At 37.2% G+C, this 27,756-nt stretch overlaps 8 protein-coding genes and 1 long non-coding RNA gene across 11 annotated transcripts; 4 read left to right on the plus strand and 5 right to left on the minus strand.

Annotated features, from left to right (window-relative positions):
* The first annotated feature begins 9 nt into the window (after window positions 1-9).
* On the plus strand, window positions 10-2,144 carry LOC106318226 (putative pectate lyase 2). Its single transcript, XM_013756114.1, has 4 exons — window positions 10-355; window positions 750-1,589; window positions 1,687-1,822; window positions 1,920-2,144. Exons 2-4 carry the CDS (start codon window positions 814-816, stop codon window positions 2,142-2,144), a joined length of 1,137 nt encoding a protein of 378 aa, XP_013611568.1. The 5' UTR covers window positions 10-355; window positions 750-813.
* Window positions 2,145-2,289: 145 nt separating this feature from the next.
* LOC106316900 lies at window positions 2,290-3,131 on the minus strand. Of its 2 annotated transcripts, none has more exons than XM_013754765.1 (2): window positions 3,010-3,131; window positions 2,290-2,800 (listed from the first exon to the last, which is right to left on the minus strand). In XM_013754765.1, the coding sequence occupies exon 2, from the start codon at window positions 2,768-2,770 to the stop codon at window positions 2,435-2,437; it is 336 nt and encodes a 111-aa protein (XP_013610219.1). In that variant the 5' UTR covers window positions 2,771-2,800; window positions 3,010-3,131; the 3' UTR covers window positions 2,290-2,434. The 2 variants fall into 2 exon arrangements, with proteins under 2 accessions (XP_013610219.1, XP_013610218.1); XM_013754764.1 differs by having other exon boundaries at window positions 2,290-2,823.
* A 341-nt stretch (window positions 3,132-3,472) lies between these two features.
* LOC106315776 (vacuolar protein sorting-associated protein 20 homolog 2) lies at window positions 3,473-5,224 on the minus strand. Its single transcript, XM_013753599.1, has 6 exons — window positions 4,979-5,224; window positions 4,495-4,647; window positions 4,223-4,375; window positions 4,028-4,111; window positions 3,768-3,909; window positions 3,473-3,682 (listed from the first exon to the last, which is right to left on the minus strand). The coding sequence occupies exons 1-6, from the start codon at window positions 5,078-5,080 to the stop codon at window positions 3,657-3,659; spliced, it is 660 nt and encodes a 219-aa protein (XP_013609053.1). The 5' UTR covers window positions 5,081-5,224; the 3' UTR covers window positions 3,473-3,656.
* A 91-nt stretch (window positions 5,225-5,315) lies between these two features.
* LOC106316261 (RNA polymerase II transcriptional coactivator KIWI) lies at window positions 5,316-6,511 on the plus strand. Of its 2 annotated transcripts, XM_013754140.1 has the most exons (5): window positions 5,316-5,385; window positions 5,475-5,631; window positions 5,751-5,856; window positions 6,146-6,168; window positions 6,274-6,511. In XM_013754140.1, the coding sequence occupies exons 2-5, from the start codon at window positions 5,497-5,499 to the stop codon at window positions 6,331-6,333; spliced, it is 324 nt and encodes a 107-aa protein (XP_013609594.1). In that variant the 5' UTR covers window positions 5,316-5,385; window positions 5,475-5,496; the 3' UTR covers window positions 6,334-6,511. The 2 variants fall into 2 exon arrangements, with proteins under 2 accessions (XP_013609594.1, XP_013609593.1); XM_013754139.1 differs by lacking the exon at window positions 5,316-5,385 and having other exon boundaries at window positions 5,392-5,631.
* A 1,509-nt stretch (window positions 6,512-8,020) lies between these two features.
* LOC106313032 (amino acid permease 2-like) lies at window positions 8,021-10,526 on the minus strand. The gene is made up of 7 exons (XM_013750750.1): window positions 10,406-10,526; window positions 10,071-10,188; window positions 9,716-9,949; window positions 9,521-9,614; window positions 9,230-9,444; window positions 9,009-9,148; window positions 8,021-8,850 (listed from the first exon to the last, which is right to left on the minus strand). The coding sequence occupies exons 2-7, from the start codon at window positions 10,186-10,188 to the stop codon at window positions 8,194-8,196; spliced, it is 1,458 nt and encodes a 485-aa protein (XP_013606204.1). The 5' UTR covers window positions 10,406-10,526; the 3' UTR covers window positions 8,021-8,193.
* An 8,532-nt stretch (window positions 10,527-19,058) lies between these two features.
* On the plus strand, window positions 19,059-20,357 carry LOC106319292 (protein ATAF2). Its single transcript, XM_013757580.1, has 3 exons — window positions 19,059-19,308; window positions 19,408-19,688; window positions 19,783-20,357. The coding sequence occupies exons 1-3, from the start codon at window positions 19,149-19,151 to the stop codon at window positions 20,176-20,178; spliced, it is 837 nt and encodes a 278-aa protein (XP_013613034.1). The 5' UTR covers window positions 19,059-19,148; the 3' UTR covers window positions 20,179-20,357.
* Window positions 20,358-20,427: 70 nt separating this feature from the next.
* On the minus strand, window positions 20,428-21,735 carry LOC106315302 (the record flags this gene model as incomplete). Its single annotated transcript, XM_013753040.1, is given in 6 exon segments — window positions 20,428-20,740; window positions 20,835-20,922; window positions 21,019-21,491; window positions 21,494-21,563; window positions 21,565-21,629; window positions 21,631-21,735. Coding segments are annotated over 6 exon segments (1,095 nt in total), but the record flags the coding sequence as incomplete, so codon positions are not given.
* On the plus strand, window positions 21,451-22,895 carry LOC106319291. The gene has a single exon (XM_013757578.1). It carries the CDS (start codon window positions 21,873-21,875, stop codon window positions 22,764-22,766), a length of 894 nt encoding a protein of 297 aa, XP_013613032.1. The 5' UTR covers window positions 21,451-21,872; the 3' UTR covers window positions 22,767-22,895.
* Window positions 22,896-23,484: 589 nt separating this feature from the next.
* LOC106317638 lies at window positions 23,485-24,205 on the minus strand. The gene is made up of 3 exons (XR_001265180.1): window positions 23,913-24,205; window positions 23,764-23,823; window positions 23,485-23,591 (listed from the first exon to the last, which is right to left on the minus strand). It is a non-coding gene; the product is annotated as an uncharacterized LOC106317638 (long non-coding RNA).
* Between the last annotated feature and the right edge of the window lie 3,551 nt (window positions 24,206-27,756).

Here is a 27,756-nt window from a genome sequence, read left to right on the forward strand (position 1 = left end):
CATGCGCAAAATAATCTATTACTTGGAAAAAAACTGAAAGAAATTATAATTCCAAAACGACGTCGCTGCTTCTCGGTGCTCAAGTAGGAATGAAATGTTTTTTTTTTAATCCAATTTTCGGTAGTGGCTGAAGAAGATGGAGGCTTCACGGAGCGACGAACCAAATCTGACAATTGGGTTCAGTGTGTTTACAGCTCTTCTTTCAGCGTGGGCATTGACATTCTCGATAGGGGGAGAACAACTTTTTGGACCTGTTTGGGATAAGCTCGTTATGTACAACGTTGCTGATCGTCTTGGCTTGTCTGGCTTGGCCTAGCTCCCTCACTCTCGTTTATCTTTAACATATGTAGAAACGGTGAGATCTCAATGTTACTTTGTCTTGTTTAATGAAAATTGATGAGATTGTGAATATGAGCTGGATATTCAACATTCTATTAAGCAAATAGTTCTTCAGAGATGTTTCATATATTTCTTGATTGATCGAATTTACTTCACTAATTAATCATCAGTGGTTTTGCATTAGAGTACTAAAGATAGCAAGCCAAAAAAAAAGTAGTTTATAACCAAAAATAAACCAGTTACACTATTTCCTTTCTACTTTTAGAAGGCTGCTTCAAGTTGTTACAACTTACAACTTCTATGGCTCTTCATGAACTCATACTAAATAGAAATAAGAAACGAACCTTTTCTTTTGGTTAAAATGAAACAAACTCGATCTCTCATATATATATTTACTTCTTCATCTGTAGATCTCATTCTTCAAAACAACAAACATTCCTCTTCAATCTTGATTCACATATCAAATCAAGAATCATGGTTAGATTCTTGACCATCGCGTTCATTCCCTTCTTGACCATTTTGTTTGTGGCAAATGTCTTGGATGCCACGGAACTGAATGTAATGGACAAATGTTGGAGACCAAACCCGCACTGGCGTAAAGTCCGTAATCAGCTGGCACGGTGTTCTGTCGGATTCGCCGGTAAAATGACTGGAAACATCGGTAAAGGAGTAACACAGTACAAAGTCACCGACCCTTCTGATGATCCTCTAAACCCCAAACCAGGAACCCTAAGATACGCGGCAACTCTCATCAAAGGCAAAAAATGGATCACGTTCAAAAGAAACATGAAGATCAACCTCCACAAACCGCTACTAATCAGCAGCTTCACCACACTCGATGGTCGCGGTGTCAGCGTTCACATCTCCGGTCCCGCATGTCTCATAGTCTACAAAGCCACCGATGTGATCATTCATGGACTCAAAATCCATGACTGCAAAGCTCACCCACCGAGCTCGGTGATGGGACCAGACTCAAAGATCATGGAACTTGGACAAGTGGACGGGGATGCGATTAGGCTAGTCACGGCTAAGAAAGTGTGGATCGACCACAACACGTTATATGACTGCGAGGACGGGCTATTAGACGTCACGAGAGGGAGTACTGACGTCACAGTGTCGAACAATTGGTTTAGGAACCAGGACAAGGTCATGCTTCTTGGACATGATGATGGCTATGTGAGAGACAAAGATATGAGAGTCACTGTTGTGTTTAACCACTTTGGTCCTAACTGCAACCAGAGAATGCCACGGTACATATATAAAAATCGTCTTTATAAATTTTGTTTGTAACCATTTGCATGAAACTAAACGCCTTTATTTAATTTAATTTGCGATATCGATATGCAGAGTGAGACATGGATATGCGCATGTGGCGAATAACTATTACCAAGGATGGACTCAGTACGCAATAGGAGGAAGCATGAGCCCTCGCGTGAAGAGCGAATCAAACTACTTCGTCGCACCAGAATCCGGGCGCAAAGAGGTATGTATTCAAACCGCAATCGCGAAACGTTAAACGCAAACGCAAACGCATTTTCTTGTCGTCTAACGTTTGATATATGTGTACTTTGGTTGTGTAGATAACTTGGAAGAAACATAGCCAGGGTGATAAAATGCAGTGGAATTTCTACTCGGTGAATGATTATATGGAGAACGGAGCTTGTTTCGGCCTAAGGAAAGGAATTGGAAAAGCCCGGCCCAATTACGGCCGATCTCAAAGGTTCACAGTAGCGGACGCTAAGACCGTTAAAAAACTCACTTCTTCAGCTGGAGCATTACACTGCACCAGAAACTCCGTCTGTTAGAACAACAACGCTTAACCTGACGTTTTCTAGCGTTTCAACATTATCAGCGTTGTCTTGTCTTTTACATACACAATAATATGTATACGTCAACGTCAAAGAACGATATATAACAAATAAAATAAGTGGAAGTTTAAAGAAAGCCGAGTTGAACCTTATGAATATTGAATTGGTTATACATGAATTTGACTTTATATAAAAAGCATATGCGGGTAAAAATAACAAAGGCATAGCAACAAAACAGATCTCGTAACAGAGACAATGGTTTTTGATGATTATAAACTAGTAACTAATCAAGGCACTGATGATGTCTTGTCAGAAACCGAAGAAGACTTGTCCACTGATTTAGAAGATGTTACTGCCGCTGCTTGTTCGTCTTGGACGAGTTTCCTAAGTTTAGTCTGAAGACCACGAACTCGATCCTCAGTTCTCCTAAGCTTCCTCCATCTATAAGCAGTCCAAAGGAAAAGACCGCCGTAGACAACAGTATAAGAACCCCAAACGTATGGATAAGCCTCGGCGTGATCTCTGAGTTTCTTGTATTGTTCTTCAATCGCTCCTACAAAGCCAGGAGCCACTTGGTTTGGTTGGATCTCCTGGTTTTCTAATTCGCTCTGCTCTGTCGCCATCTCAGATCACAAATCAGCTTCTAACTAAATCTAACGAGAAAAAAAAAGGAAATCTACAAAGTAGGAAAGATGAGTTTACATCATGTAGAAGAAGAGTTACATTGAAGTAAGGAAAAAGATCAAAGGCTAAGCTTTTTCCTATAGATCACTGAAATTAGATTCATTTCTCTCATAAACAAGATCTTTATCATCTCTTCTAGAAATAAAGAAAAGGAAAAAAAAACTAAAACAAAGTTTACCTTTTGAGTTAGACAAAGTCGTCGTCTCGTAAGAGCGATGAGGATTTACAAACGAAGAAGCTCAGAGAGCCATCGCAGCTTAAACCCTATAAAACCCCCCAACCAGATCGAGAGACCGAGAAACTGACTGACAGCTGTCGAGAGAGTCTTAGAGTTAATACTCCTTTCCCTGACGGTCTGGTCTGGTTATTGGTTTTCTTTGGTATAACAGATAAAATTAAATTACGGTTTGGTTTAACATGTAACTCTTTATTGTTATCAATCTTCTTCCTTTATTACAAATCGAAGAAAAACATAACAATTATCATCAATCTTCTTCAATTTGTATAAAACACAAAAACAAATGTATACATTTTGAAATCTGATAACAAAACTGGTGTTAGAATGACATTTTCCCATTTTACAAATATCTTTGTTAATTGTTATCCAAATTACTTTTTAGAAACCAACCAAAACATTCATGAACCATAATGATCAACATTTTCTTTTTCATATCACACTGGAAATTCCAAGAACCTTGTTCTTTTGCAAGCTTTACACAAACGAGCTTCAAGAGCCCACAAGAAAAAAGTGTCTTAAAGAAAAAATGGTAATAATCCATGGATGGTGGGGCTATATATGGTTCCATCACATTCTTCTCCTCTGAATCAAGCTTCCAAAGGTTCTTCAAGTACTGCACCCATAAAAAAAACATGACTCGCTTTAAAGCTTCTTTCTATGAAGCAAATTCTTATACAAATACGAAGAAGAAAAATAACCTTTTCTCTTTGTTGAAGAGATTTCTGCAGTAGCATTGGGAGCGAGGGGTTGTTTTGTCGGCACATCAGGGAGATCCAATATCTCGTCTTCTTCACGCACGAGCTCAGTTGCAGGCACCTCAGGCATGTCTTCAACATTGAGCTTTAACCAAACAAACAAATATATATAACCACTTTGACTCCATTCAAGAAGATTATAACAACGAAAATGGTACTAGAAGAAACATCGACAAGGAGAATGTAAACTACGATAGTGATACCTGACTTTCGAGGTTGTCGAATTCTGCTAAGATATCTTCTTCATCTTCTTCCGATAGTTTCTCTCCCAATATGGCACTCAGCTCCTAACATCCAAAGTAGTTTAAACAAGTTAGACAAAGCAAACGAACACTCATCTTTATAAATACATAAGTAAGTAATCCACAATACAAAATATGCTTATTTTGGTGACTCACGTCCTGATAAGCCTTGGCCTCGGCAGTGTCATCCATTAGCTTTTGAACATCATCAAGGTTGACTTCACTCTGAATCGCCTTAATCGCACTGTTGCCTTGCTTTAAGCTCTCAAAGACTGCCTTCTGCTTGCTTGTTAGTTCAATATCTGCCAACTGAGATTCATACCAATATGTTTGTTTTCAGGTTTCTTCAACAGACTAAATCAAAGGAGTGAGAAATGCAATTATAAGAAGAAGAGGGATCAAGTATATATATATATATATATGTTTACTTGTTGTTCGACATTGATGACCCACTGATCCACTTGCTTCAACAAATCTTCTTGCGTCCGCTTCTTCTTCAATGCCAACAAAGCCCTGTCTTTCCTCTTCTCACGGATTAAGTCCCTCGCAGCTTGCTTTTCGGCTTCAATCACTTTCTCAAGCTACAAGAAGGGAGCTAGAGTTACAAGAAAGCACATTCTACTTCTTAAGATCAAACTCACTAAATTAGCAACAGATGACTCTCATCAACAATAGATAAGAGTCAAAACTTGGATCCAAGAAGGAAACTTCCATCACTCCAATTGACAAAGAATAAAAGAAAAAAATCAAGTCTTTGAACAAAGCTAAAAAACAACAGAAAGTGAACACCTTTCAAATGTTGATCTATTTGGTGGATCAAACTACTCAAATCACCCTTTTTCACAACCTCAGATTCAAGAGAAAAAAACGATCCAATTCGAGGCGTAGAAAGCGAGGGGAAGAAGAAGAAACCTGTTGCTGATATTGACCAAGCTTGCGCCTTTGGGTTTTGAGAGAGAGGATCGCTCGATCAACCTCCGTTATCTTTGGTTTCTTCACGAACATATTCCCCATCTCTTCCTACTCCAAGACTCGTCAAGAGCTACGCGATTTCAAACCCAACAAGTCCCAATCTTTTTTCTGTTTTTCATAAACCACAAAGCCTAAAAAAGCTTCCGCCTGCGTTTTCTCAAACTCGCGTTTTGAAACTACGTTCCTAATCTAACAGCTGTTAAACAAGTTCTTTATTTTTATCACACGCACTAAAACAGCGCGTGTTCGGTGAACACAACTTCATAAATACGCGAGGAGAGACGCGGCGTTTCACTTTCCTTCTAAGAGTGTGTGTTTAAAAAAAAAAAAAAAAAACCACGACTAAGGTTCCTCTCTCGGTTCCTTAAACTTTGTGATTTGTCTTATTTTTGGTTTTACGATTGTACTTTGGTCTGAAGAAAGCTTTTTTTTACAGTTCACTTGCTCGAGAGAAAAAAATGTCGTGGAGAGGAAAACGAAAAGACGAGGATGTCCGAGCATCAGATGACGATTCTGAAGCCCACGCTCCGGCTAAGAAAGTCGCAAAGCCAGCCGAATCCTCCGACGAGTCTGACGACATCGTCGTCTGCAATGTGAGTCTATCTACTATAATAACAGTGAGATTTAAGGTCTAAGTTCTGATTTTGCTCAAATTGGGTTTTTGATGAAATTAGGGTTTATAATGAATGTTCGTTGGGGCTTTTGTATTCAGATTTCTAAGAACAGGAGAGTCTCTGTGAGAAACTGGAACGGTAAAATTTGGATTGACATACGTGAGTTCTATGTCAAAGACGGTAAAACTTTGCCTGGCAAGAAAGGTAAAACTCTTTTTGCTTTCTTTCTTTCTTTCTCTCTTGTTTGCGTTCCCCTAGTCTTCTTCTCTCATTTCACCGTTTGCAAACATGTGTTTCCTCATGTGTTAGTTTAGTTCAGTTTTTTGTTACTGTTTTGCGTTTTTAAGTGTATGCATCTTACTTTTGTGTGGAGACTGTTAAAGTTACTGCATCTAATAACGGGCAATTCTCCTGAGTGAGAATGTACCAGCGTAGTGTCGATACTGTCTGTTTAATATTGTTGACATTTACAAGCTTGTTTAATATTTTGCAGGTATCTCTCTAAGCGTGGATCAGGTAGTTAACATCCTTCTCCCTCTTTTTATGAATTCAATAAGCCTTTGCTTTTAGCTGTTACCTCCTTATGTCTTACCTTACCCATAATGTTTTCTTATATTGCAGTGGAACACTCTTCGGAACCACGCAGATGGTATTGATAAGGCGCTCGCTGACCTTTCTTAGGTTTTTTTTTTAACTTGAATTGTATCATCGGGGGTAGTAAACTCTAGTAGAAGATGATGACTCCAAGTGTTTTTGTTATTTGGATCTGCTTAAGCCTTTTGACGGTGTATCATGGAATCTTTCTCTCTCTTTTGGTTCAGACATGCTTTAGTCGGAGCATTGCCTTAAAAATGATGATCACTCTTTTATTTTCTGCTGAAATTATAATTTGAGATACACAGGAATAGAGAGGTGTGCACTAACAAATTGGATTCAAGTTGGGTGAACTTACAAAATGTTACAATAGCCACTTGATTGATTGTTCTCTAATTCAGCCTATAGAACTGGGAAAAACAGTAAATTAAACTGAAGCAAGAGGTCTTTCTTGATATGAAACATCGACTCAGCTGCCAAATCCAAAACAATCTTAAGTCCATTTAAACATCTAAAAGTGACTTTCTCTCAAGACTTTATCCTGCTTCGCAATATTGTGTGCAAATGACCTGTTGTCTGTTAGTAAATGATGAGCCGGTTAGCTAACGATTCAGATGAGAATCCTGTTTTCGAAAGAGGTCATGAGAGCAAACTGTCAAGGTGCAGTTCATAGGATTATGCTCTCAGACTTGGCATACTAAAATTTACAATTTAGATCGTGTCCTGCGTCATTGTACAAGCAATTCATCCAATCTTTTTTGTGCATCTCAAGTCAATATCACTGATTAACTTAGGCTTTTCATTTCTCACTGTTGTTTACATTTTACATTCAATCCCTATAGAGAGAGCGAATCTTGAAGGAGGGTGAAGCAGTGGCTGTATCATTAAACACCAACAAAAAAAAAACTCAGCACATGAAGCCAGTGAATCATATGATAGTTAATGTACTCTCTGCATCTTCCCAATATCTGAAACAGTCATATGCTTCTTGTGTAAGATACTGCTTGCCTCTGATTATTGAATAAATGGGAGCACGAGGAAGGCATGGGTCTGACTTTCGATGCATTAGTACCAAACCTTGAAGCTTTAGTGCTTTATGGGTTGTACTTTTCAGACACGTGCCTTAAATTAAGGGTAGATACTTGCAAAGTTTCAAAGATTCTGATCATTCCCAAGATCCAAGGACCATACATGTTCTTGATAAGTGAAAGGTAAACGTTACGTATATAATTTTTATTACAATAGGGCTGCTGGGTGGACAGCTTACTTTGACTATTGAGGAATTTCTCTTTCAAGCAAAACCATCCAAGTTGCTCCATTTTAGCTTTTACTTTATAGTTTTATAAAACGCAATGAAATGTCAGTGTCACTTTGATTCAAATTCCATCTTACCATCACCATGACTGTAAATGATAACCACTAAAAGGAACTAATAGAATAAAAATGGATGGAATAAGATGAGTGAAATTGTTTTTAAAATATAGTATATTCATTTCATTCTTTCTTTGTCAAAATTGTTGAGAATTATTTATGAATGTTTTTCTTTGTATTTTTCTCTTTTTGAAATAGATGATGGAATGTTTTTCTTTCTATTTTTTTCCTCAATGTCATTCTACATCTTTCCATTCTGAAAATTAGTACGTAATACAGTTGTAAGCTGTGTAGCCCTTGTTTTCAGCATATTCACTCATTTGTATAAAAGATGCAATCGATAAAACTATCACTTTAAACGAAATATACAACTTGATTATTCTGAACTGCATGGTTTAAAACATATACTTATAACATATTTGATAACTTTATTACAAAGTCGATACGATACATCAAATGGAAACTTAAATTATACACATTTTCAAATCTTTTTCAAATGCTTAACATAAACAATAAGCTTTATACACCAAATTTTCTTGTGTTCATTGGTCCTTTATGATCATCAATCATCAATCATCAATACGTAGTCTGGAAAGGCTTGTAGACCTTAAGATCAAGCATTACTCCGGCGATTGATCCAACTCCAGCGAACACAGAGATAACTAGACAAGAAACACTAAGCATCTGCAAACAAACCCACCTCGTGCTCCACTTCTCCACCTTCCTCTGCTTTATATACATCTCCACCGGGAAATAAACCGTCAAGGGCCAAAACCCTAAGGCCCCCAAGATCCCCACCACGTCGTTGAAGAACGGCATCAGCATCGATATCACCGTGGTTAGAACGACGAAAGAGCACCTGAACACTACCCTGAAAACGTTGGTTTTGTACGGAGACCTAAACCCTGGGATCTTGAACTCGAGTTCCTTGGTGAGCAAGTCATTGTCTGGAAACCTCTCCGAGGCTGATTTTTCAGCGAAGGCGAAGATGGGCTGGGAGAAGACTTGGTAAGCTCCTATGAGGTGGACTACGATGGCGGCGTTGGCTATGTCGAGGAGCCAAAAGGGGTTGTAGAATCCGAAACCAGTGAGGAGGTTTCCTGGTGCTGCATCTCCAAAGGCTGCGTAACCCATTGAGCCACAGAGCATGTAGAAGATGGTTGTGATTGCGATACTGAGTTTTGTAGCTTTCTTCATCGTTTTTGATTCAGATGGCGGTGATCTTACAGTATCCTAGATACAGAGAACCAACAGAAATAAATAAACTGTAGCTTGTGTTCCAAGAAACTGTGAATCTTTAGTGTTGTTAACCTATAAAGTTGAATTTTTTTTCTTTAAGGTTGTATAAAAATGGAAGCTTGTGTTCCAAGAAAGGTTTTTTATTTTATTACCTGAATCTCAATTAGGACAACAGAGTAAGAGTAAGCAAAGGCAATGTCTCCAAGTGCTTGAAATGTTCTCCATATCTTCTGTGTTTGAGTCACTGCTCCTATGCTTATCCCTGTGAGACTTCCTTTGAATACTCCATTTGCTAGAGAGATTTCAAATCAAAGATTTAGCATTTTTTTTTTCAAATTAAGATTTTAGGATAATATTTGTAGTTATTACTCACCAGCAACTTGAACAATGCCGAGAGATAGACCAATGGCAGAGTAAGTAAAAGACATGACAGCTGCAACAATGGAGATCCACCAAATCTGGTCGAAATCAGGAACCTGAGAGAGCAAGATCTCTGTCACACCGAAGATGATCATGTAAGGGTTGCTCGACATGTGACACGGGTCTTTTCCACCGCTCTTGTGGAAACAGTTCGATCTCTTGATCGCCCTGCATGATCCATCAAATGTTAGTTCTATAACCTGATCTGAAGCTTGTGTCACAAGTAAAACTAAGAAACACTCACATCATGCTTATGGATGCTGCGATTGTGTAACCGATCGCGACACCGAACAGATTCAAGTACTGAATCAGCCCACAAATCTTGAACTTGAACCCACCTGTAATAAAAACAGAGTATTCCAATATTTAATACAAAAAGCAGAGGAAAAAAACAGAGCACTGAAAGCATCATATTACTAAAGAACAGAGTATTTATTACCGAGAATGGATCGAACTGCGTCCATGTAAGTGTAGTTTCTCTTGCCGGAGACTGCATCTCCGGTTCTATAGCAGTCGCTGAGAAGTGTGGAAGAGTAGAGAGTAACTAAAGAGAACAACAGCATCACCGCAGGTCCAGCGACCCATCCGAGCTGTGCAATGGCCCATGCCAACGAGAGAACGCCTGATCCGATAACTGCTGTAATGATATGAGCGCTTGCGGTCCAAACAGTCCCTGGATTATGATTATAACAAAGAAGACACGTTTTTAGTATTGCGTTTATGTAACAAAAAGAAAGTTTTTTTTTTTTTTGTAACAAAGAAAGTTGAGATTTTTGTTTTGTTTAGATTGTAACCTGTTCTTTTGAGACGGCCATCATCGTCGAAGCATTTGAAAGCTGGTTGTTGAGGGACGGCCATGTCAAAGACTTGGTGGTGTTGATGGTGGTTGTTGGCGGCAGCGGTTGCACCCATCTGTTAGTAAGAAGAGAAAAACCAAACTTAATTTTATTTTATATCTGAAAGTAAAATTGAAATAAGTAAAGGTTTTTTGATGTTTTTCTAACGTGTAAAACTGAAATTCAGATTAAAAAAAATATTCAAACTTTTGTTTATTTTTTTAGTTTAAAACCAGTTTCTTATAATAATTTTGAAGTATATGTGAAGATAGGGAGAGATGTAGTAATGGTACCTCCTCTTATTGAGACTTAGGAGAAGCAATACTATTATTACAAAGCTATGAACACAAAGAAAGAAGAGCAAAATAAGGAGATGGGTGATGATGATATGAGTTGCTGCTGCGTTTCAATTTGTGTGATGGTCACCATCTTATATAAGCCATGAAAAGTGAGGGATATTAATAAATTAACTAAAAAGTATAGTATGGCAATTATTTCAATTTTGACAATATTTGCTTGTTGGGTATTTTTCTTTTTCTCTCCACCATCATTAGTGATGGCTTATAAGAGAGAATCTAATGCTTGTGTTCTCCTCCGTACCTTTTGAGGTCGACTTAGTCACTCAGATATAATATACTATTTATATGAATTGAAAAGATTAAAACGTCATTATTAAGGATATACGACGTTTAAGATTTTTATAATTAGAAAGAATTTTTGCTGCCAGAAGTGCTTATAAATCTATACTACTATTATATATGGAATGTTTCATCAAGTTGTTCCTCCATATACCGTGGAGTTTCTTTGCGCATGCCACGCGTGGTGTATTGTTCGAAAGTAGAAAACAAAAAGAAGGAAAATGAATTATGAAAGTTTAGTAGTTTCGGGAATGTTATCTAGAATCTATTCATGTACCTAACAAACTACATTTTTATAACCAGCGATTGTAAATCTCAACATTAATATATGATTCAGCATAACTTATTAATTTGACAAAGAGCAAACTTGTATGAACTTTCATAGATAAATTTTAAGCCAAGCACTAGCAACGTCCAACGTCTTAGTGATGGACGTGAGTATATTGAGAAGATAATCGAATATGTCGGGTGGTTCTATCCACCATCGTCTCATTATTACTAGTATAGGCATTGCTTCCGCGCAAGCGCAGAATTGTGGAAAGAGTTCTTGTTTCATCTCAATATTTGATAGGGTTATTGTATTTGTGAATTTTGCGTTTTGAGTTGTTTTTCAAGTTTTTTTTTATTGTTATAGAGTTAGAGTTGTGATGATGAACTGTGTATGCATTGTTCTCCATTTATGAAGGACTAAACTGTGTTAGTAATGTGATTGATATAGTTCATGTTATTGTTTGCTGTGTCACTGAGACTTATTATTTGTTTGTCTTTTTAATTTGTTTCTTGTACTGTTGAGAGTATATGAATTATATTAAAGTTGTTGAGAGTACCTTTTGTTTCTGTATAGTTTTTCTCCAGTTTAGTTGTGTAAGTTGTGTGTATTAAGTAATAATTTTTATTATCCTTATTATGTTTGTTATATGTTTTTATTTTATTTTTAAACTTGTTGCTCTTACCGGACCTTTAAAACAAATACATAAAGACTTGTATAAATAAGTATAAAATAAGTGACAGTTCTGGTAGTTTGTATTTGTTTAGCTGACTCGATGTATGTGTCGTTGCGAAAGTGAGTTTGTAAATTGCTAAATAGCTGGTCGTGTAGTTTTTATTTGTTTAGCTGACTTGATATATGTGTCGTTGAGTTTTAGTTGAGGTGATTGGTTTGGTATATTTGTTTTGAAGCGTATTTCTAAGATTACACAAAAAAGAGAGGTGATCATTAATGATTCGTCTTTTTTGGAATTCTAGTTTTTGGTGTTTTAATTATTTGGGTTGTTGTGGTTTCTTTTAAGCTGTAAAATACATGTTTGTGTAAAATTAATTTGATAAGTAAGGGAGATAAATAGACGACCACAGAATTTGGGTAGGAAATATTTTTGATTATTGATGTTAGCACAATATAGATAATAATATAAAGGAAATTGTGTGTTGATTGTTTCTTACGGATCAATGAGGAGACGGATAACGACTCGAGTTGATTCTTTGCTAAGGTCAGAGCCTTGGACAGATTGAATTTTCTCAACTACATCTGCGAGTTTAAATATCAGTTATGATAACGAAACATATTATAAACCCAGATATAATATGATAATATACCTGAGAGTTCTATGTTTGTGTTCGCAATCACTTGAAAATTATTAAACAGTCTAATTATGATTGGAGATTGATCTCAAGAGCACCGTGATGACTTCATAAATAATAGTTGGTGAGATGAAACAAATGAGGAATGGATAATCAATTATACCTAGCAACTTCAAAACGATCGACATTCACAATGGAACCGACTTTCAAAGATGGCATGTAATGATTAGCACGTCCGACGGGAATAAACCCATGAATCGACTCCCCTTCTCTGTACCTTGGAAGAACCCTAGCCGTCGAGAAAAAAAAAAGAGATTTTTTTTAGTTTCAAGCTGATGGCCGGAGGCTTCTATAGCTCTGACATCGGCTTGTTTGATTCGTTTTGCTTCTTTTTCTTTGATTTGCTTTACTTTCTATCACTTGATTTTTTTGATTGTCAATTTATTTTAAATCTGGCAAAATATTTTATTGTTCTTTTGTATGTTTCTTTCAATGGATTTGGTAAGACAAAAACTCTGGTTCAATTGAACCGTTTAGAAAAGGTAATTGACAGATCTACTGTGGATGGTGGCGACGGGTCTTACCGGCTTCAATCGTTGATGGTTCTTCATTTGATGGTGATGGAGTTCTTGCTGCAAACTATGGTTACTTCGAAAGGCAGCATGAAATTCTATGGAATGGTAATCTTTTTGACTTTATTATTTTCAATAGAGCAATATAAAGAGTTGTTTCATCTCGATGACTCCTACTGGAGTATTAAAAAGAGAGTGACAATCGTTCCCAATTCAGTTTGAAGCGTGGTGTTTTTGGATTAATATGAAGATTATCTCCCTTGAGATTCAACTATTTCAGAAGCAAATATAGAGCTTTTATATGAAAAATCTTTTGTCATCCACACGCAAGATAGATTTGTGTTAGTTTACTTTGGATCCCTAATGGTGTATACCTTTTCTATATTTGTTTTCCTAGTTCTCATTGTTTATAATTTTTTGCCTAGAAAGCTTAATAATACAATCGACAAAAAAAAAAACCCATGAATCACGGAATCTGTAAATAATATTATTTAACAAAGAATCAGGAAATCAATTAAAAACAATTATATTAAATAAGTGTGTAAATCGGAGATTAACTTACCTTTTCATCAAGGAAGAGAACCGTGATTCCATAAACTCACTGTCTTTCTTGAAGTTCAGGAAATCCCATAGCGAGGAGGTTAGAGGCTATGCTCTGACTACTACGACCAACACGGAGAGACTCAAAGGTTGAGTGACGGATGCCGGGAACGCCGGTTTGAAGAACTGGAGAGGCAGAGCGACATTTTCTAGAAGATCGTTAAAGCTAAGAGGAATCAATGAGTTCTGTGGAGATGCAGAATGGGTTCATCAAATGAGAATCATATACTATATAGGGGTTACAGAAATGCTACAAATCTGGAACATTTAAGATCAATCGATTTAAGATGGGGAGATGAAGAGTTCACCGGTGAAAAAATAGATTACGAACAGACACACAACGCAACTCTGTAACTCAGACTTGTCTAAGACAATGATGAAAAGATCTCTAACTCATGTTAAACGAAGACAGTTTACAATATGGAAAAACTATAATTGTTTTTTTCATATAACGTGATGAACCTCATTTAAAAATGAAACTCATAATACACTTGTAGGCCCGGCCCACAGAGAAAACCGAAGAAGCAAAGGTTTCTGACCTTCATAAATATATATTAGTTTCGGCCATCAATGTACAAAGTATCATTTAGTTTAGTGGTATAAATATTGGTGTTTATATCTCAATAACCCGGGTTCGAGCCAAAAGCTTAACACTTTTTTCACACTTTTTAAAAGTGGGATCCACCAAAATGCTGACGTGTCGCCTCAGGAAAGAGGGAACCACCTCGTTATATTATAGAGTTTTAGAGTATTTTAAGAGCATCTTCGAAACTCTTCATTAGGAAATTGTATGTTCTTTGAATTCCAGAATGCTCGATATTCTTTTTCCCTTGATATGCGTCAATTCGTGTCTTTTTTTAGTTAATAAAACTCATCACATATACATATTTTCAACTTTCTACGTTTTTAATTCCTCATAGTTGTAGTCAGTGGCCGATGTAGGAAGCTAATTAGTTGGGGACACAGTGATTTTTTCCATTATGATTAATTTTAGGGTGAAAACATTTGATAAACTTTATAGTATTTATGGAAGAAATTTTTTAAAACAGTTGGGGGCACGTGCCCCCGTAGCCGTTGTCTTGTTTCCGCCACTGGTTGTAGTTACGAGCATTTCAACAATGTATATGATGCATGGAAATCTCAAATGGTCAATCATGATCGTGGTGATGCATCATTAGTGGTTTTCACAACTGTGTCGCTACTCGCAAGACCCTTTGGCCTCACGCTTGGCGATCATTAGACCAAAGCGTTTAATTGCGTGAGAAAGATCCAACAAAAAAAATTACAAATGAAGGAAAAAACCAAATATGTTGAGAATCTTAAATCCATATGTAGAGAAGAATCGCAAGGGGTATTACAGGAGCTCAAAATAGAAATGATAGAGAAATAAATCATCACGGCATTACCTACCAAATACAAAAACCGCTTTTCATAAATGACCCAAGTTAAGTTCCATATTAGGCCCATTGTGCTTAAGATGTAGTGATGAGTGATTGAGGGAGAAGAGGACCTACGTAGCCCATTAGTGACAAGTTGCCTGATAGAGAAGAACAAGATTCTAGAATGAAATTCACTACTCAACAGTCAACACTGCTCAATGAAAATTCTCGAATGCAGTTCACGGTTTCAAAGCACGTCTTATTTTACTTTTAAACGCACGTACACATACATATAATATTATAAATTTATAATTATCATCGTATAAGACAAGTAGTCATATGAATAGTATACATGTGATTGTGATCCTGCATGTTGTTAAAGATATGTTAAATTTTCGACAATGAGGTCCCAGCTTTTTATCCAACTTCTTAAGCATATTCGCAAAATACGACAAAACAAAATAGCAATTAATCCACCGTAAAGAAGATATATAGTATTGACTATTGAGTATATATATGTTTTAGGTAGGTCAAGTTCGGCAGCTATAACATCACGCTCCGTGAAGCTTCCTCTTTCAATTCACACAATGACTTAAACAAACAACTGCAAAAAAGTATAAAAGTAGATTCTCTATATATAATGTGATAAATTCAGATCAAGTCCAGGTACAATTTATCTGAAATTTTATAATGGGAAAAAACATATTAGTCAATTGATCTTATGACTCTTTATCTTCACCTTTTTGAGACTTTACTGTTACCACTTACCACCCAAAACGACAATTAATAAATTATGTGCATCATGATAGTTTCATTCTTATTGTATGAAATGATACGACTTATATATAGAAATTTACATACTTATATCAATAAAGAAAATGCATATTGACAAAAGGTCATGTTTGACCAAAAAAATGAAAGGCATATCTTAAAAAAAAAAGCACAATGTTGAATACAACACAGGCCCGTTAGTTCCTACATCTGGAAGATGCATCTATATGATCCATCTGGGTGTCTTATATTCAGATGCTCCATTTGGGTGTCGTTCGTTTCTTTATTTCGTCTATGCATCCAGATAAATCATCTGAATACAACTATGTTCGTTTGCTTTTCACTTTTAACTTGCATCTGCATCTAAGTGGATTTGTTAATAAAATGACTAAAATATATATTTTTACGTTTCGGCGGAAAAATAGCATTTTTACGGTATTGGCGAAAATATTTTTGCGGTTTTTATTGAGGAAAAATATGTTTTGACGAAAAAGTGCATTTTTGTAGTTTTTTGCGGGAAAATACGTTTTTTGTGGGTTTGGCAGAAAATATGTTATTACGGTTTTGGCGGGAAAAGTTTTTACGTTTCGGCGGAAAAATAGCATTTATACGGTATTGGCGAAAATATTTTTGCGGTTTTTGAGGAAAAATGTGTTTTTGACGAAAAAGTGCATTTTTGTGGTTTTGTGGAAAGTTACGTTTTTGCGGGTTTGGCGGAAAATACGTTATTGCGGTTTTGGCGGGAAAAGTGTGTTTTTGGGGTTTTGGAAGAAAATGTGTTTTTGACGAAAAAGTGTGTTTTGCGGGTTTGAAGGGAAAATGCGCTTTTGCGGGTTTGACGGGAAAATGCGTTTTTGCGGGTTTGACGGAAAATACGTTTTTGCGGTTTTGGCAGAGAAATGCGTTTTACGGTTTTGGCGGAAAACTGTTTTTTCGGTTTTGGCGGAAAAATGAATTTTTGGCGGTTTTGGCGAGAAAATGTGTTTTTCCGGTTTTGGCGGGAAAATGCATTTTTGCGGTTTTTGTGGGAAAATGCTTTTTCCGATTTTGGCGGAAAAATGCGTTTTTGCGGTTTTGGTGGGAAATGCGTTTTTGCGGTTTTGGCAGGAAAATGCGTATTTGCGGTCTAGCGTTTTTGGCGGAAAATGCGTTTTTTACGGTTTTGACGGAAAAGTGTGTTTTTACCGTTTTGGCCGAAAAGTATTGTTTTACTGGTTTGGCTGAAAAGTGTGTTTTTATGAAAAAATGTGTTTTTATGAAAAAATGTGTTTTTACTTCTTTTTTTGCGGAAAAAACGCATTTTGCGGTTTTGGCGAGAAAATTTGTTTTTAAGTTTTGGCGGGAGAATGCATTTTTTTGGTTCTGGCGGAAAAATGTATATGCAAAAAAAAAGAATTTTTGGTTTTAAAATAATATTTTGATTTTAAAAGGTTATTTTTGTCATTTATCATTTTGGACTGAACTAGATGCATCTGCATCCATCAAGACTCACCTTCATTTGGGTGAGAATTTGAGATGAATTTTTAAAAGTGCAGCTAAGTGATCTATCTGGATGTAGCATTATAATATACAAAACGAACATCGATTTGCATCTTCACTCAGATGGATCAACTGGATGAACAAAAGAAGAGCACCACAATAATTTATATATGATAGACTGATAGTAAACGTAAGCGATGATCATCAAACGGGGAACAAGCCCACGTAACCTACCTCAACTTTCTATTTAAACCATTTGAACTAGAACAGACTACATGCGCATTTAAAAAAAAAACAAGTCAGATCAATGAAATTTTAAATTGTGTCTAGTTAATGCAAGAGGAAGTGGTACATAGTGAAGGACTTAACTAAAGGCTCAATAATACTTGTAAACATTGTTCTATATACAACCGGGTAAGATAAGCCGAAGTGCGAACACTTTGTTACGAACTCAATTTTGATATATTTTAACATTTTGAATAGGTACTTACTGGTGAATGACTGAATGATCAGATCTATTCTATAAAATACTAAAATTCGATAAATATAAAAGTATAATGTAAGGAAAACAAAAAGAAACCGGTGTGACTGCGATTGGTGCATGATTGCAACTAAACCAACGACCTTTATTACCAAAAAAACCCAACTAAACACGATCCAACGTTAGATGACGTCATCCGTCATGACGAGAGCTTCCCTCAAGGATGATGTTGTGATATGCTGCGGAGAAGCTCACGTAATTTCATCAATTGTCCAATCACATGTCACATCCAAAGCTTCCACCGCAAGAAATGCTGATTTCTCTTCAGCAAGGTTTAACAATAGTGTATCCATTTCAAAATAATAAAAGCAAGGCTGCTGAGGAAATTGATTTTGCCCCCAAGAGAAAAGTAAAAGGCCTTAGTGGTAAGTAGGGGTGGACACGCCTCGGATATACTGGTTTTTGAAGATATTTGTGATTTGCTTCGTATATTACGGATATCCAAATATTTTTTTTGTTTTGCTTCAGAAAAATACGGATATCTGGAAAAATGGATATCCAGAAAATAAACAGATATTTACGTTTATTTACGAATATTTACATATATCTCATATGTTTTGATTAATACAAATAATCTTAAAAAATTGATACAAATTTGTTTTGTAAAATATTTTTTGCATGATATATAAAATAAAAATTAAAAAATAGTAAATCTACATATTTTGTAAAAATTTTAAACATAATTAACAATTATAATAACACAAAACTTAAAAAACAGTTATAATTGTCATAATTTTTTCTTCTTCTTTTTATGTAATAGTTTTATCTAAATAATAATGTGAATAGAATTTGTCAAATCATATGTAAGAATAATAATTATATAATTTTATACATTCAAACTTTAAATATAATCAAGATATACATGTATTTATATATTGCCGGATTAGAGTGGATATCCGCTTCCCAAAATTTTGATATTTGTGATTTGCTTCGATTTTAACAGATATGATTTTTAGTATTTGCTTTGCGTCAAAAATTTACGGATATCCTTAGATCGAATCGAAACGAATAAGGAATCGAATTAAATTTAACGGAGAAAACGCCAACCCCTATGTGCTAACCTGCAAGTACAAGAATAAAATGGATAAGCAACGCTGAGAAGCAGGGGATTAAGGTATTCACACTTGTGGTGTCAGTCAACAATATACAAAGGGTGCAGATGACGTAAGCAATGACAACATCACTGCTCTCGTTAAGTCGACTATCCACTAAGACTAGGCCACGTATGTAACCAGCTGGCTGCGGTCAGCGTAGAAAAGAAAACAGTCGGCATTGCTGCACGTGCTTGAAAACACCCACGTGTCATCTCTGTCTTTTTCCTTTTGTTTTTTTAATTCAATTAAGTAAATTTCGGCTATTCTCGTCCTTATAAAGCCTTCGTCTTCTCACTCTCATCTCCTCGATTACAATCTTCAGCAGACGAAGGAGAAGGAAAATAAAATTAAACGAAGAGATTTGAAGAGAGAAAAGAGAAGAGAATGAAAGCAGAGCTGAACTTACCTGCAGGATTCCGATTCCATCCAACAGACGAAGAGCTTGTGAAATTCTACTTGTGCCGGAAATGCTCATCGGAGCAGATCTCAGCTCCGGTTATCGCTGAAGTCGATCTCTACAAGTTTAATCCTTGGGAGCTTCCAGGTAAAATTCATGGGTTTCTAATCATTTTTCCAGGAAAACGAATCTGTTTTTTTTTTCTCGAGAATCGTTGTTAATCGAGAGATTTGATTATTCTTTCAGAGATGTCTCTGTACGGAGAGAAAGAGTGGTATTTTTTCTCACCCCGAGACCGGAAATACCCAAACGGTTCTCGTCCAAACCGGGCAGCTGGAACCGGTTATTGGAAAGCCACCGGAGCAGATAAACCAATCGGTAAACCGAAGACGTTGGGTATTAAGAAAGCTCTAGTCTTCTACGCTGGGAAAGCTCCAAAAGGGATTAAAACGAATTGGATAATGCACGAGTATCGTCTCGCTAATGTTGATAGATCAGCTTCTGTTAACAAAAAGAACAACCTACGAGTATGTTCTGTCTTTTTCTTGATTTATATTTCAACTCGTGAATGTCATGATGATTTAGATTACTAACTTTGTTATTTTATTTTTTTGTGAACAGCTTGATGATTGGGTTCTATGTCGAATCTACAACAAGAAAGGAACAATGGAGAAGTATTACCCTACGGATGAGAAACCGAGGACCACGACATCAATGGCGGATCAATCATCATCGCCTTTTGACACATCGGACTCGACTTACCCGAACGATTCGAGCAGCTCAGGCGGCCACGTGGTGTCACCGGATGCCAAGGAGGTTCAGAGCGAGCCTAAATGGGGAGAACTCGAAGATGCTTTAGAGGCTTTTGATACTTCAATGTTTGATGGTTCCATGGACTTGTTGCAGAGCGACGGTTTTGTTCCTCAGTACTTGTACCAGCCTGATTATTTCACTCCCTTCCAGGATATGCCCCAGCAGAAACCGTTCTTGAATTGGAGTTTTGCTCCACATGGGTAAAAAGGGAAGAAGAGAGTAAATGGTGGTTTAACTGTGTGGTGAAGTGCTTAGAGAGAAGTTCTCAATCATCTTTGTTTCTTAGTAGTAAAAAAGATCGCAGATGTTAATAGTTGTTAGCATCATAGGCAAATTCTTGTTATTTCATCATAATTTTATATGGAAAATATTCAAATTCTTCACGATGTTGCACCTATGTAGATAAGAGATAGTAGCCTAACCTTTACAACAGCTCTTGCTGTCCAAAACAAACTTTTAAGATTCAGAATATTCATATTAGCTTTTGTAACCGAGGCGATTTCCTCAGTACTCCTATGTCTTGAAGTCTTCTGACTCTCCTCTTCTTGGCCCGTTGGTTTATTTGAGAATCAATCTCTCTTTCCTTCTGTTCGTGCTGTTTGGAGGTCTTCATTGGAGTCTCGTGAAAGACTTCTTTGCTTATACCTTCGGTTTCACATCCTCGAGATTCATAACATGGAACCACGGCTTCAGCATAGGAACCGATGATCTCAGAGAGCTGGCTTTCTATCTTTTGGGCAAGCTTCCTCAGTTCTTCGCAGCTTTCCTGTAAAAAAATAACATTAGAAAAGAATCCTCTCAGACCTGTTGCTCATAGACACACCAGTGACATAAAGTAACAGGGATTTTTTTGTCATTACCCTCGACAGAGGCAAACGCGAAACATCATCAATCTCTGAGACAGCTTTCTTCTGCTGGTCTTTCTCTCTGCACTGCTTCAGCATTTCCCTATTTGCAATCCACAATGAAAAAAACATGAAAATTTTTAAAGCTAATTCAGAGGTAAATATACTAATATTGATAAGAAAGGGATCAGAGGCTTACTCTAGAGCAATGATATTGCTAAATGCTTCGGTTTGACATTCCCAAAGTCTTTTATATGCTACACTCTTCACTTCCTCGCATGCTTCCTTCACCATGTTAGATGTTCTGTGCACTTTTGGTTCTCCTTGTTTCGAGTTTCTTTCCCTTAAGTTTTCTTCTCCTTTACATGACTCTTCCATCAGCACATCATTTTGCTCATCTACGACAACTACCTCATGTCCTGTAGTGTTTGCTTCAATCCTACCTTCACTCCCACCATTTCCAAGAGCCACTTCTAGTTCTATAGCCACTCCCTCTTTACTACGAATTTTAACAGTCGTCACACTCAAACATGCTTTGCCTCCAGCGTCACTTACTTCAATGAAGTTGATGTCATTGCCACCACATGCTTTACGTTTGGCTCTGTTTTCAGTCAAGCTCCGTTCTTCTACCAAACCAACCTCATGATTCCCAGACTTCAAAGTTTCAACGTTCCATTCCCTTCCTCCTTTTGAAGGCTCATAACCTCATCCGCCGCACACTGATCATTCATTCTCAACGGCATCTCTCTCAGCATCAGTTCCCGGAAGAGTGTAACAGTAGCTGTTGTAATCACAAAGTATCTCTTTTTTTCTCCACAAGCTTAGCCAAATGATGACTAAGCAAACTCTTGTGAGCAAACGGCAAGCTCTCATACTTTGACTTTATAAACTCTGATATCGCAGAATCGGCGCTTAATTTATATCGAGTTAAACCGAATCAAACCGGGTCAAATTATGATGTATGATTTTTAATTTAAACCGGCCGGTTATGTTTAATTCCAGTGAAGCTTAAATAAAAGGCAGAGGAAGAGGAGGAAAGCGTTAAGACCAGAGATGCTTCCGTTAAAGCTAGCTCGCTCTCTTCTCCTCCACGAGACTCTCAATCTCACCCACAGCTCCGGCGATACATACGAAGTTGATGGAGGAGAAGGAGAGACCAGCATTCGAGAGATCCTAAGCTCACAATCAAAAACCCGATCGAGATCCAAGAACGCGAGGAAGAATCCGAAAACGCCATTGCTCTTCTTCGTCCCCTCGCGAGAATTGATCTCGGAAACTTACAGATTAGCTTCAATCGCGAGAGATCTGGGGATGGATTTGTACCCAACGCCTTCCCTCTCCCACATCATCTTCTCGTTCCCGCCGCGGGAATCCGGATCTGCGCCGTCGCCGTTCTCCACGTCTTCGTCTCGTCCTTCGACTTGTTGGTCTTCTTCGGCTGCGTCGATGTCTTCGTCTCTCTCGTGGTCTCTTCCTAACGACGCGGTGATGCTCTCTTTCCCTTCTCTCTCGGATTCCTCTCTCTCGCATCTCAGATCCTTCGTCTCCCTCTCCAACGGCTTGTTCAAGCTCGTGTTCTCCCCCGCCGCCGTGGATACGCCTTCCTCCTCCGTTAGCAATTGGGATTGCTGCTCTGTTTCTCTCTTCTCGAGACTCACCAGCGCGCGAATCGGATCGATGGAGAGTTTCTCGCAGGCGTTGGCTTCGAACGGATGGACGATTTACAAGACGAAAGCTAATCAATCGACCGGTCACAGCAACGCCGGGAGCTCGGCTTATCTGTTTAGGAAAGTGTACTCGGGTCGGGTTATGATGACCCGAGATGGAAATAGCGGGTCGTGTAGAGTTAGAGAGCTGAGACTTCCTCAATTGGATTTCGAGAACGCTCCTCTACGGATTCTGCAGTATCTGATGCTGATGACTGACGATCTCTTCTTCCTTGCATAGCTTATAAATTTATGTTTTGTTTCTACAATGTTAATATAATTTCATTTGACAAAGGTTTGATCTTTAGACATGTAAATTTTAATATCAACAAGGTCTTCCTCTGTCATCTTTGGGATCTTAACAGATTTCATTAAAACAGTTTTTGAAACAGTTAGATCTTTTTGAGGTAGTCCACCACAAATTTGAAATAGCTATAGTTATTTCACATTTATGTGCAAGTCCACCGTCCGTGATCGACGTGTTTAACGGTTACACAACAATGAAGTTGACCTCTTCTTGTAGTCCCCATCACTTTTTTGAAAACTTCACTTATGGGCCTTTATCCCTTTGTTTATAATTAGAGTGCGGTGTCTTCCGTCACTTTCGGCGGGTGAATTAGTAAACAACATGCGCATGTTCTTTTACCTGATGTTGATGATTGACTTTCTTTTTTTTTTTGGCTTAAATTGGATTTTTTTTCAATGTTTATATATCATAGCTAAAAGTTCGTAATCTTCTTTTATTTAAAAGTTTACACGTTATTATTTAATTTTACGTTTACATACACGTAAAATTCGATATACGAGTTGTACAGTAATAAAGGTTTTTTACTCTTCTTGTTCTTGCACATCCCATGATATATATATATATATATATATATATATATATATATATATATATATATATATATATATATATATATATATATATATATATATATATATGTGTGTGTGTTTCTTCAATCCCTGTCACTTCTTGAAACTTTTCAGCACTTATGGAGTTATGGGCCTTTTCCCTTGGGTGACGAAGACCTCGGAGTGGCTATCGGCGGGCTAGGTTTGTAGACTGTTAACAATATGCGCAAGTTCATATGATTTGTTTCTTTAACAAACTTTACACTGAACTTTAATGGGTTTAGCTAGTTAGTAATACCATGCATTTCTGAATCATGCATAATTTTTTGTATACAAACAACTTATTCAGACTATTTGGTTTGCATTTTCAGTTACAATTCTACCTGGTGGTGGAGTTGCTGGAAATTTATCGGCACATCGAGAATCTGAATACCCGGTATTAACTAACCAAAAAAAAATTGAAGCCATTATGGAGTATGCTTCTTCATAAACAACGTAGAACGTACGAACAACTGGACAAAAATATACTAACTTGTATGGCTTCTGGCGTCGGCAACACCAACTTGGGAAGAAAGACATAGGAGCAAAGATAGAAGAAGAAGAGGCTGAAGAGCAATTACATATGATTTCTCTTTAGCCATTTTTAGCTTGTTTTCTTCGTTACACAACTAACATTGCATGAAATCCTATCTAAATTTATAAGGGATTGAAATGAAGCATCCTACTCACACCAGAACTAAACTCCAATGCTAACGCGTTTTTATCCTGTACAGTGACTTACGCTTAGCATCTGCCATTCTTTTGCTATCCAACAAACGTTGAAGACTTTTGCGACCACGTTTTTTGTTTTATTTTTGTATATATTGATATACAAATATTTGTTTGATAGTTGAAATATGTTCAAACAAAATAAATCACAATATATTTACACTGTTTTCCTATACAAAAATTATGTCGGTAGACGCAAACATGAAACTTGCACGTACCGTAAAGACTTCAGTAGATAGTAGTTTTACTGATTCGGTGTTGGCCTGATTTGCTATTTATTAACAAAGACTTGAGCAGACCATTCTACCCGCCACTGTTTTGTCTTCTGTACTCTCCATTTTTATTTTTATTTCTCTAGTAAGGAAAGACGATCTGTTACGTCCGAGAGATTTCTCTTCAGCTGTCCTTGCGCAAGTGTATGGGTAAAAGAACCAGGCACGCACAATTTCTCAGGACTTGAAACGGAAAGTTCTAACTCCATTAGAAATCGTTTAACCGGAGTTACTCAACTCTGAGACACTCTTAATATAAACACTAACATATTTATAATCATGCAACAATCTTAGAGGTCACAAACCATCTTGCATTTTTAAGATAACAACCGCAAACTGTCTTCTGTATTGCCTCTATGTTCATGTTGTGAAATTTTTGTTTCTTCTCAGGTCTAGTTGACCTGACCCATGCAGAAGAAACCGGCATGGACTAATAACAGAGAGACAGAACAGTTTCTTTTTTTTATGGGAACAAATAATTGTACATTTTTCTTCTTCTAATAGAAAGATGTAAACGATATTGACAGAGACATACAAAAACAAAAGAGTAACACAAACAAACCAGGAGAATGAGCTAGGATGAAGAAGAATGTTCAAGTGGAAGCGTGACCGTGAGAATGCGATGCCCAGATGCCAAACACTAGAAACCAGAAGACGAACAAGATCGCCCAGTAACGTGCTGGTCCGTACCTGATTCTAGTCAGCACTACCTATTTTGTTTCAAAATCAGTTCCATTCCTTCACTAATTATCTCAGATTTCAACAAGACAAGAAAGTAAGATATCTTTTGTTTTACTTACAATTGAAGAAGATGACTACTGCTAAAGCACAGAGTCCACCCAGGAGTATGTGCAGTCCACTATTTGCTGTGTACTAAACGATTTATTCAAACTATTTGGTTTTGAAAGTTCGTGAGTCCGAAGATTGTAAATTATAGTCTAACGTGTGTGGCAATAGTCCAGACCAACTTGAGAAGAAAGATACAAAAGAAGAGAATGATGAGGACCTCAATTCAGTAGCTGGACCACCAACTCATGAGATCAACCATACAAGCTACATTGGAGCCAGCAGCAACATAGGTGCATTCAAAGAAGGATATCTTTGCAACCATGAGGAGTTTGACCATGAAACCACTTGCTATAGATTATTAACTCAACCAGAGCCCGCGTCGATTTGGTTTCATACCAAAAGGAGATGGTTTAGGATTTATACCATTTACAAGTCAGGCAACCTACACTGCATCCGAACTGGTTCTATTTAAGGAAAATAATTCATTGCTTAAGAAGTGTGCTCGAACTCACGTGCGGAAACCAGGAGATCATTCATTACATCTAAGACCACTTGTAGAGTTGATACCATTCACTAAACCTCACTGGATCAGCCAGATTCTTCACCATTCCAACTTACCATTTTTGGAGCAGATTTGCAATAAAACCCAACTGCAAGTTTTCTCCATTCTTGGCTGTGAATTTGCGATTTATTTCATCAACCAGAAGCTCCCCAAGGCTCCTAGAATCTTACAGAAGCTCCTTGTTCTGAGAAAGCTAAACAAAATGAAAAACATGCTGAAATTAAGAAAACTAGCCGTTAGGCCTTAATGAGAGAATCTTAGCCAAAATGGGAAATGTGTTGAGCTGCATGCATCTGGACAACTTTGGGAAGATTCTAGGAGCCTTGGGGAGCTTCTGGTTGATGAAATAAATCGCCAATTCACAGCCAAGAATGGAGAAAACTTGCCGTTGGGTTTTATTGCAAATCTGCTCCAAAAATGGTAAGTTGGAATGGTGAAGAATCTGGCTGATCCAGTGAGGTTTAGTGCATGGTATCAACTCTACAAGTGGTCGTAGATGTAATGAATGATCTCCTGGTTTCCACACGTGAGTTTGAGTTGCACACTTCTTAAGCAAAGAATTACTTTCCTTAAATAGAACCAGTTCGGATGCAGTGTAGGTCGCCTGACTTGTAAATGGTATAAATCCTAAATCATTACTCCTTTTGGTATGAAACCAATTCGCCGCGTGCTCTGGATGAGTTGATAATCTATAGCAAGTGGTTTCACGGTCAAACTCCTCATGTTTGCAAAGATATCCTTCTTTGAATGCACCTATGTTGCTGCTGGCTCCAATGTAGCTTGTATGGTTGATCTCATGAGTTGGTGGTCCAGGTACTAGCTACTGACTTGAGGTCCTATCAGAGAGAGAATAAGAACAATTACATATGTTTTCTCTGAAGCCATTTTAACTTATTTTTCTTCGTTATATACAATGAATGATATTTACAAGTACAGAAATAACATGAAGCAATCAGATTTCGTGTTTTTAATTCAAATCTGTTTAGAACAAGAAAGAAACGACAACTGAGTTGAAGAGAACTTGGTGTGAAGTAACATTCAGCATTTTTTTTTTTTAAATCGGATTAATTAAATGTTACATTTTTATTCAAGAGAAGAAACTAAACGATATTGACAGATGTCATTAAAACGTACGCAACTGGAAATTTTGAAACAATTAAGACCATAGCTCTTCCGAGGTAGTCCACATCAAATTTGCAATAGCTCTTAGTTATTTGAGATTTATGTATAAGTCCGTCCGTGATCGACGTTTTAACAGTTACACAATAATGAAGTTGACTCTTCTTGCAGTCCACCTTCACTTTTTGAAAACTTCACTTATAGGCCTCCCCCTTTGCTCGAGTTAGAGTGCGACGCGCGCACTTCCGGCAGCCGAGCTAGTAACAAACAACATGCACAAGTTCATATGATTAGGTTCTTTTAACATGGGTTAGTAAACACCACACCATACGCAGATTTAAATCGTTGCTGCGTAGAAAACGATTTATTTAAAGTATTTGGTTTTGAAGCTTGGCTCAGAAACTTACTATATCGTTCAAGACTCCAAGACTTGGTAGTAACTACAAAAAAAAAGCGACTTAGCCTTACGTGATCGATAAGTATGTAGATAGAGGTCATGATCGGAGCTCATTTCTTTCTCAGACAACTCATAAAGTAACTTGATCAGTTGCAAATAACTGTAAATTATGCTTAGAAAGATAGATATACTAACCTAAATGGTGTTTGGCCTCGGCGACACCAGCTTGAGAAGAAAGACACAAAAGCAGAGATAGAAGAAGAACAACAACTACATATGATTTCTCTTTAGCCATTTTTAACTGATTCTTCTTTGTTACATTCCATGAATGATATTTATAAGTAGATAAATAAAACTAAGCATCAGATTCACCAAGTAAATTCCAAAATTTTACGCGTTTTAGCCTTGCACACTGACTAACGATTTAATTATCTGCCATTCCTTTGCTATCAAACAAATACTGAAGACT

Source organism: Brassica oleracea, chromosome C9 (assembly GCF_000695525.1).
Source record: "Brassica oleracea var. oleracea cultivar TO1000 chromosome C9, BOL, whole genome shotgun sequence".
NCBI lineage: Eukaryota > Viridiplantae > Streptophyta > Magnoliopsida > Brassicales > Brassicaceae > Brassica > Brassica oleracea.

What these genes read in the sequence shown, in the direction of transcription:
- LOC106315776 (XM_013753599.1), bottom strand. Translation starts at nt 5,080, where the DNA reads ATGGGGAATATGTTCGTGAAGAAACCAAAGATAACGGAGGTTGATCGA. An exon ending in TCATCAATGTCGAACAACAA is followed by an intron (nt 4,376 to 4,494) that starts GTAAACATATAT and finishes TATGAATCTCAG; the next exon opens with TTGGCAGATATTGAACTAAC. An exon ending in AGGCCAAGGCTTATCAGGAC is followed by an intron (nt 4,112 to 4,222) that starts GTGAGTCACCAA and finishes TTTGGATGTTAG; the next exon opens with GAGCTGAGTGCCATATTGGG.
- LOC106313032 (XM_013750750.1), bottom strand. Translation starts at nt 10,188, where the DNA reads ATGGGTGCAACCGCTGCCGCCAACAACCACCATCAACACCACCAAGTC. An exon ending in CGCAGTTCGATCCATTCTCG is followed by an intron (nt 9,615 to 9,715) that starts GTAATAAATACT and finishes TTTTTATTACAG; the next exon opens with GTGGGTTCAAGTTCAAGATT. An exon ending in CGGCATTGTTCAAGTTGCTG is followed by an intron (nt 9,149 to 9,229) that starts GTGAGTAATAAC and finishes AAATCTCTCTAG; the next exon opens with CAAATGGAGTATTCAAAGGA.
- LOC106319292 (XM_013757580.1), top strand. Translation starts at nt 19,149, where the DNA reads ATGAAAGCAGAGCTGAACTTACCTGCAGGATTCCGATTCCATCCAACA. An exon ending in TAATCCTTGGGAGCTTCCAG is followed by an intron (nt 19,309 to 19,407) that starts GTAAAATTCATG and finishes TTATTCTTTCAG; the next exon opens with AGATGTCTCTGTACGGAGAG. An exon ending in ACAAAAAGAACAACCTACGA is followed by an intron (nt 19,689 to 19,782) that starts GTATGTTCTGTC and finishes TTTTGTGAACAG; the next exon opens with CTTGATGATTGGGTTCTATG.
- LOC106319291 (XM_013757578.1), top strand. Translation starts at nt 21,873, where the DNA reads ATGCTTCCGTTAAAGCTAGCTCGCTCTCTTCTCCTCCACGAGACTCTC.
- LOC106318226 (XM_013756114.1), top strand. Translation starts at nt 814, where the DNA reads ATGGTTAGATTCTTGACCATCGCGTTCATTCCCTTCTTGACCATTTTG. An exon ending in TGCAACCAGAGAATGCCACG is followed by an intron (nt 1,590 to 1,686) that starts GTACATATATAA and finishes ATCGATATGCAG; the next exon opens with AGTGAGACATGGATATGCGC. An exon ending in CAGAATCCGGGCGCAAAGAG is followed by an intron (nt 1,823 to 1,919) that starts GTATGTATTCAA and finishes TTGGTTGTGTAG; the next exon opens with ATAACTTGGAAGAAACATAG.
- LOC106316900 (XM_013754765.1), bottom strand. Translation starts at nt 2,770, where the DNA reads ATGGCGACAGAGCAGAGCGAATTAGAAAACCAGGAGATCCAACCAAAC.
- LOC106316261 (XM_013754140.1), top strand. Translation starts at nt 5,497, where the DNA reads ATGTCGTGGAGAGGAAAACGAAAAGACGAGGATGTCCGAGCATCAGAT. An exon ending in ACGACATCGTCGTCTGCAAT is followed by an intron (nt 5,632 to 5,750) that starts GTGAGTCTATCT and finishes TTTTGTATTCAG; the next exon opens with ATTTCTAAGAACAGGAGAGT. An exon ending in TCTCTCTAAGCGTGGATCAG is followed by an intron (nt 6,169 to 6,273) that starts GTAGTTAACATC and finishes CTTATATTGCAG; the next exon opens with TGGAACACTCTTCGGAACCA.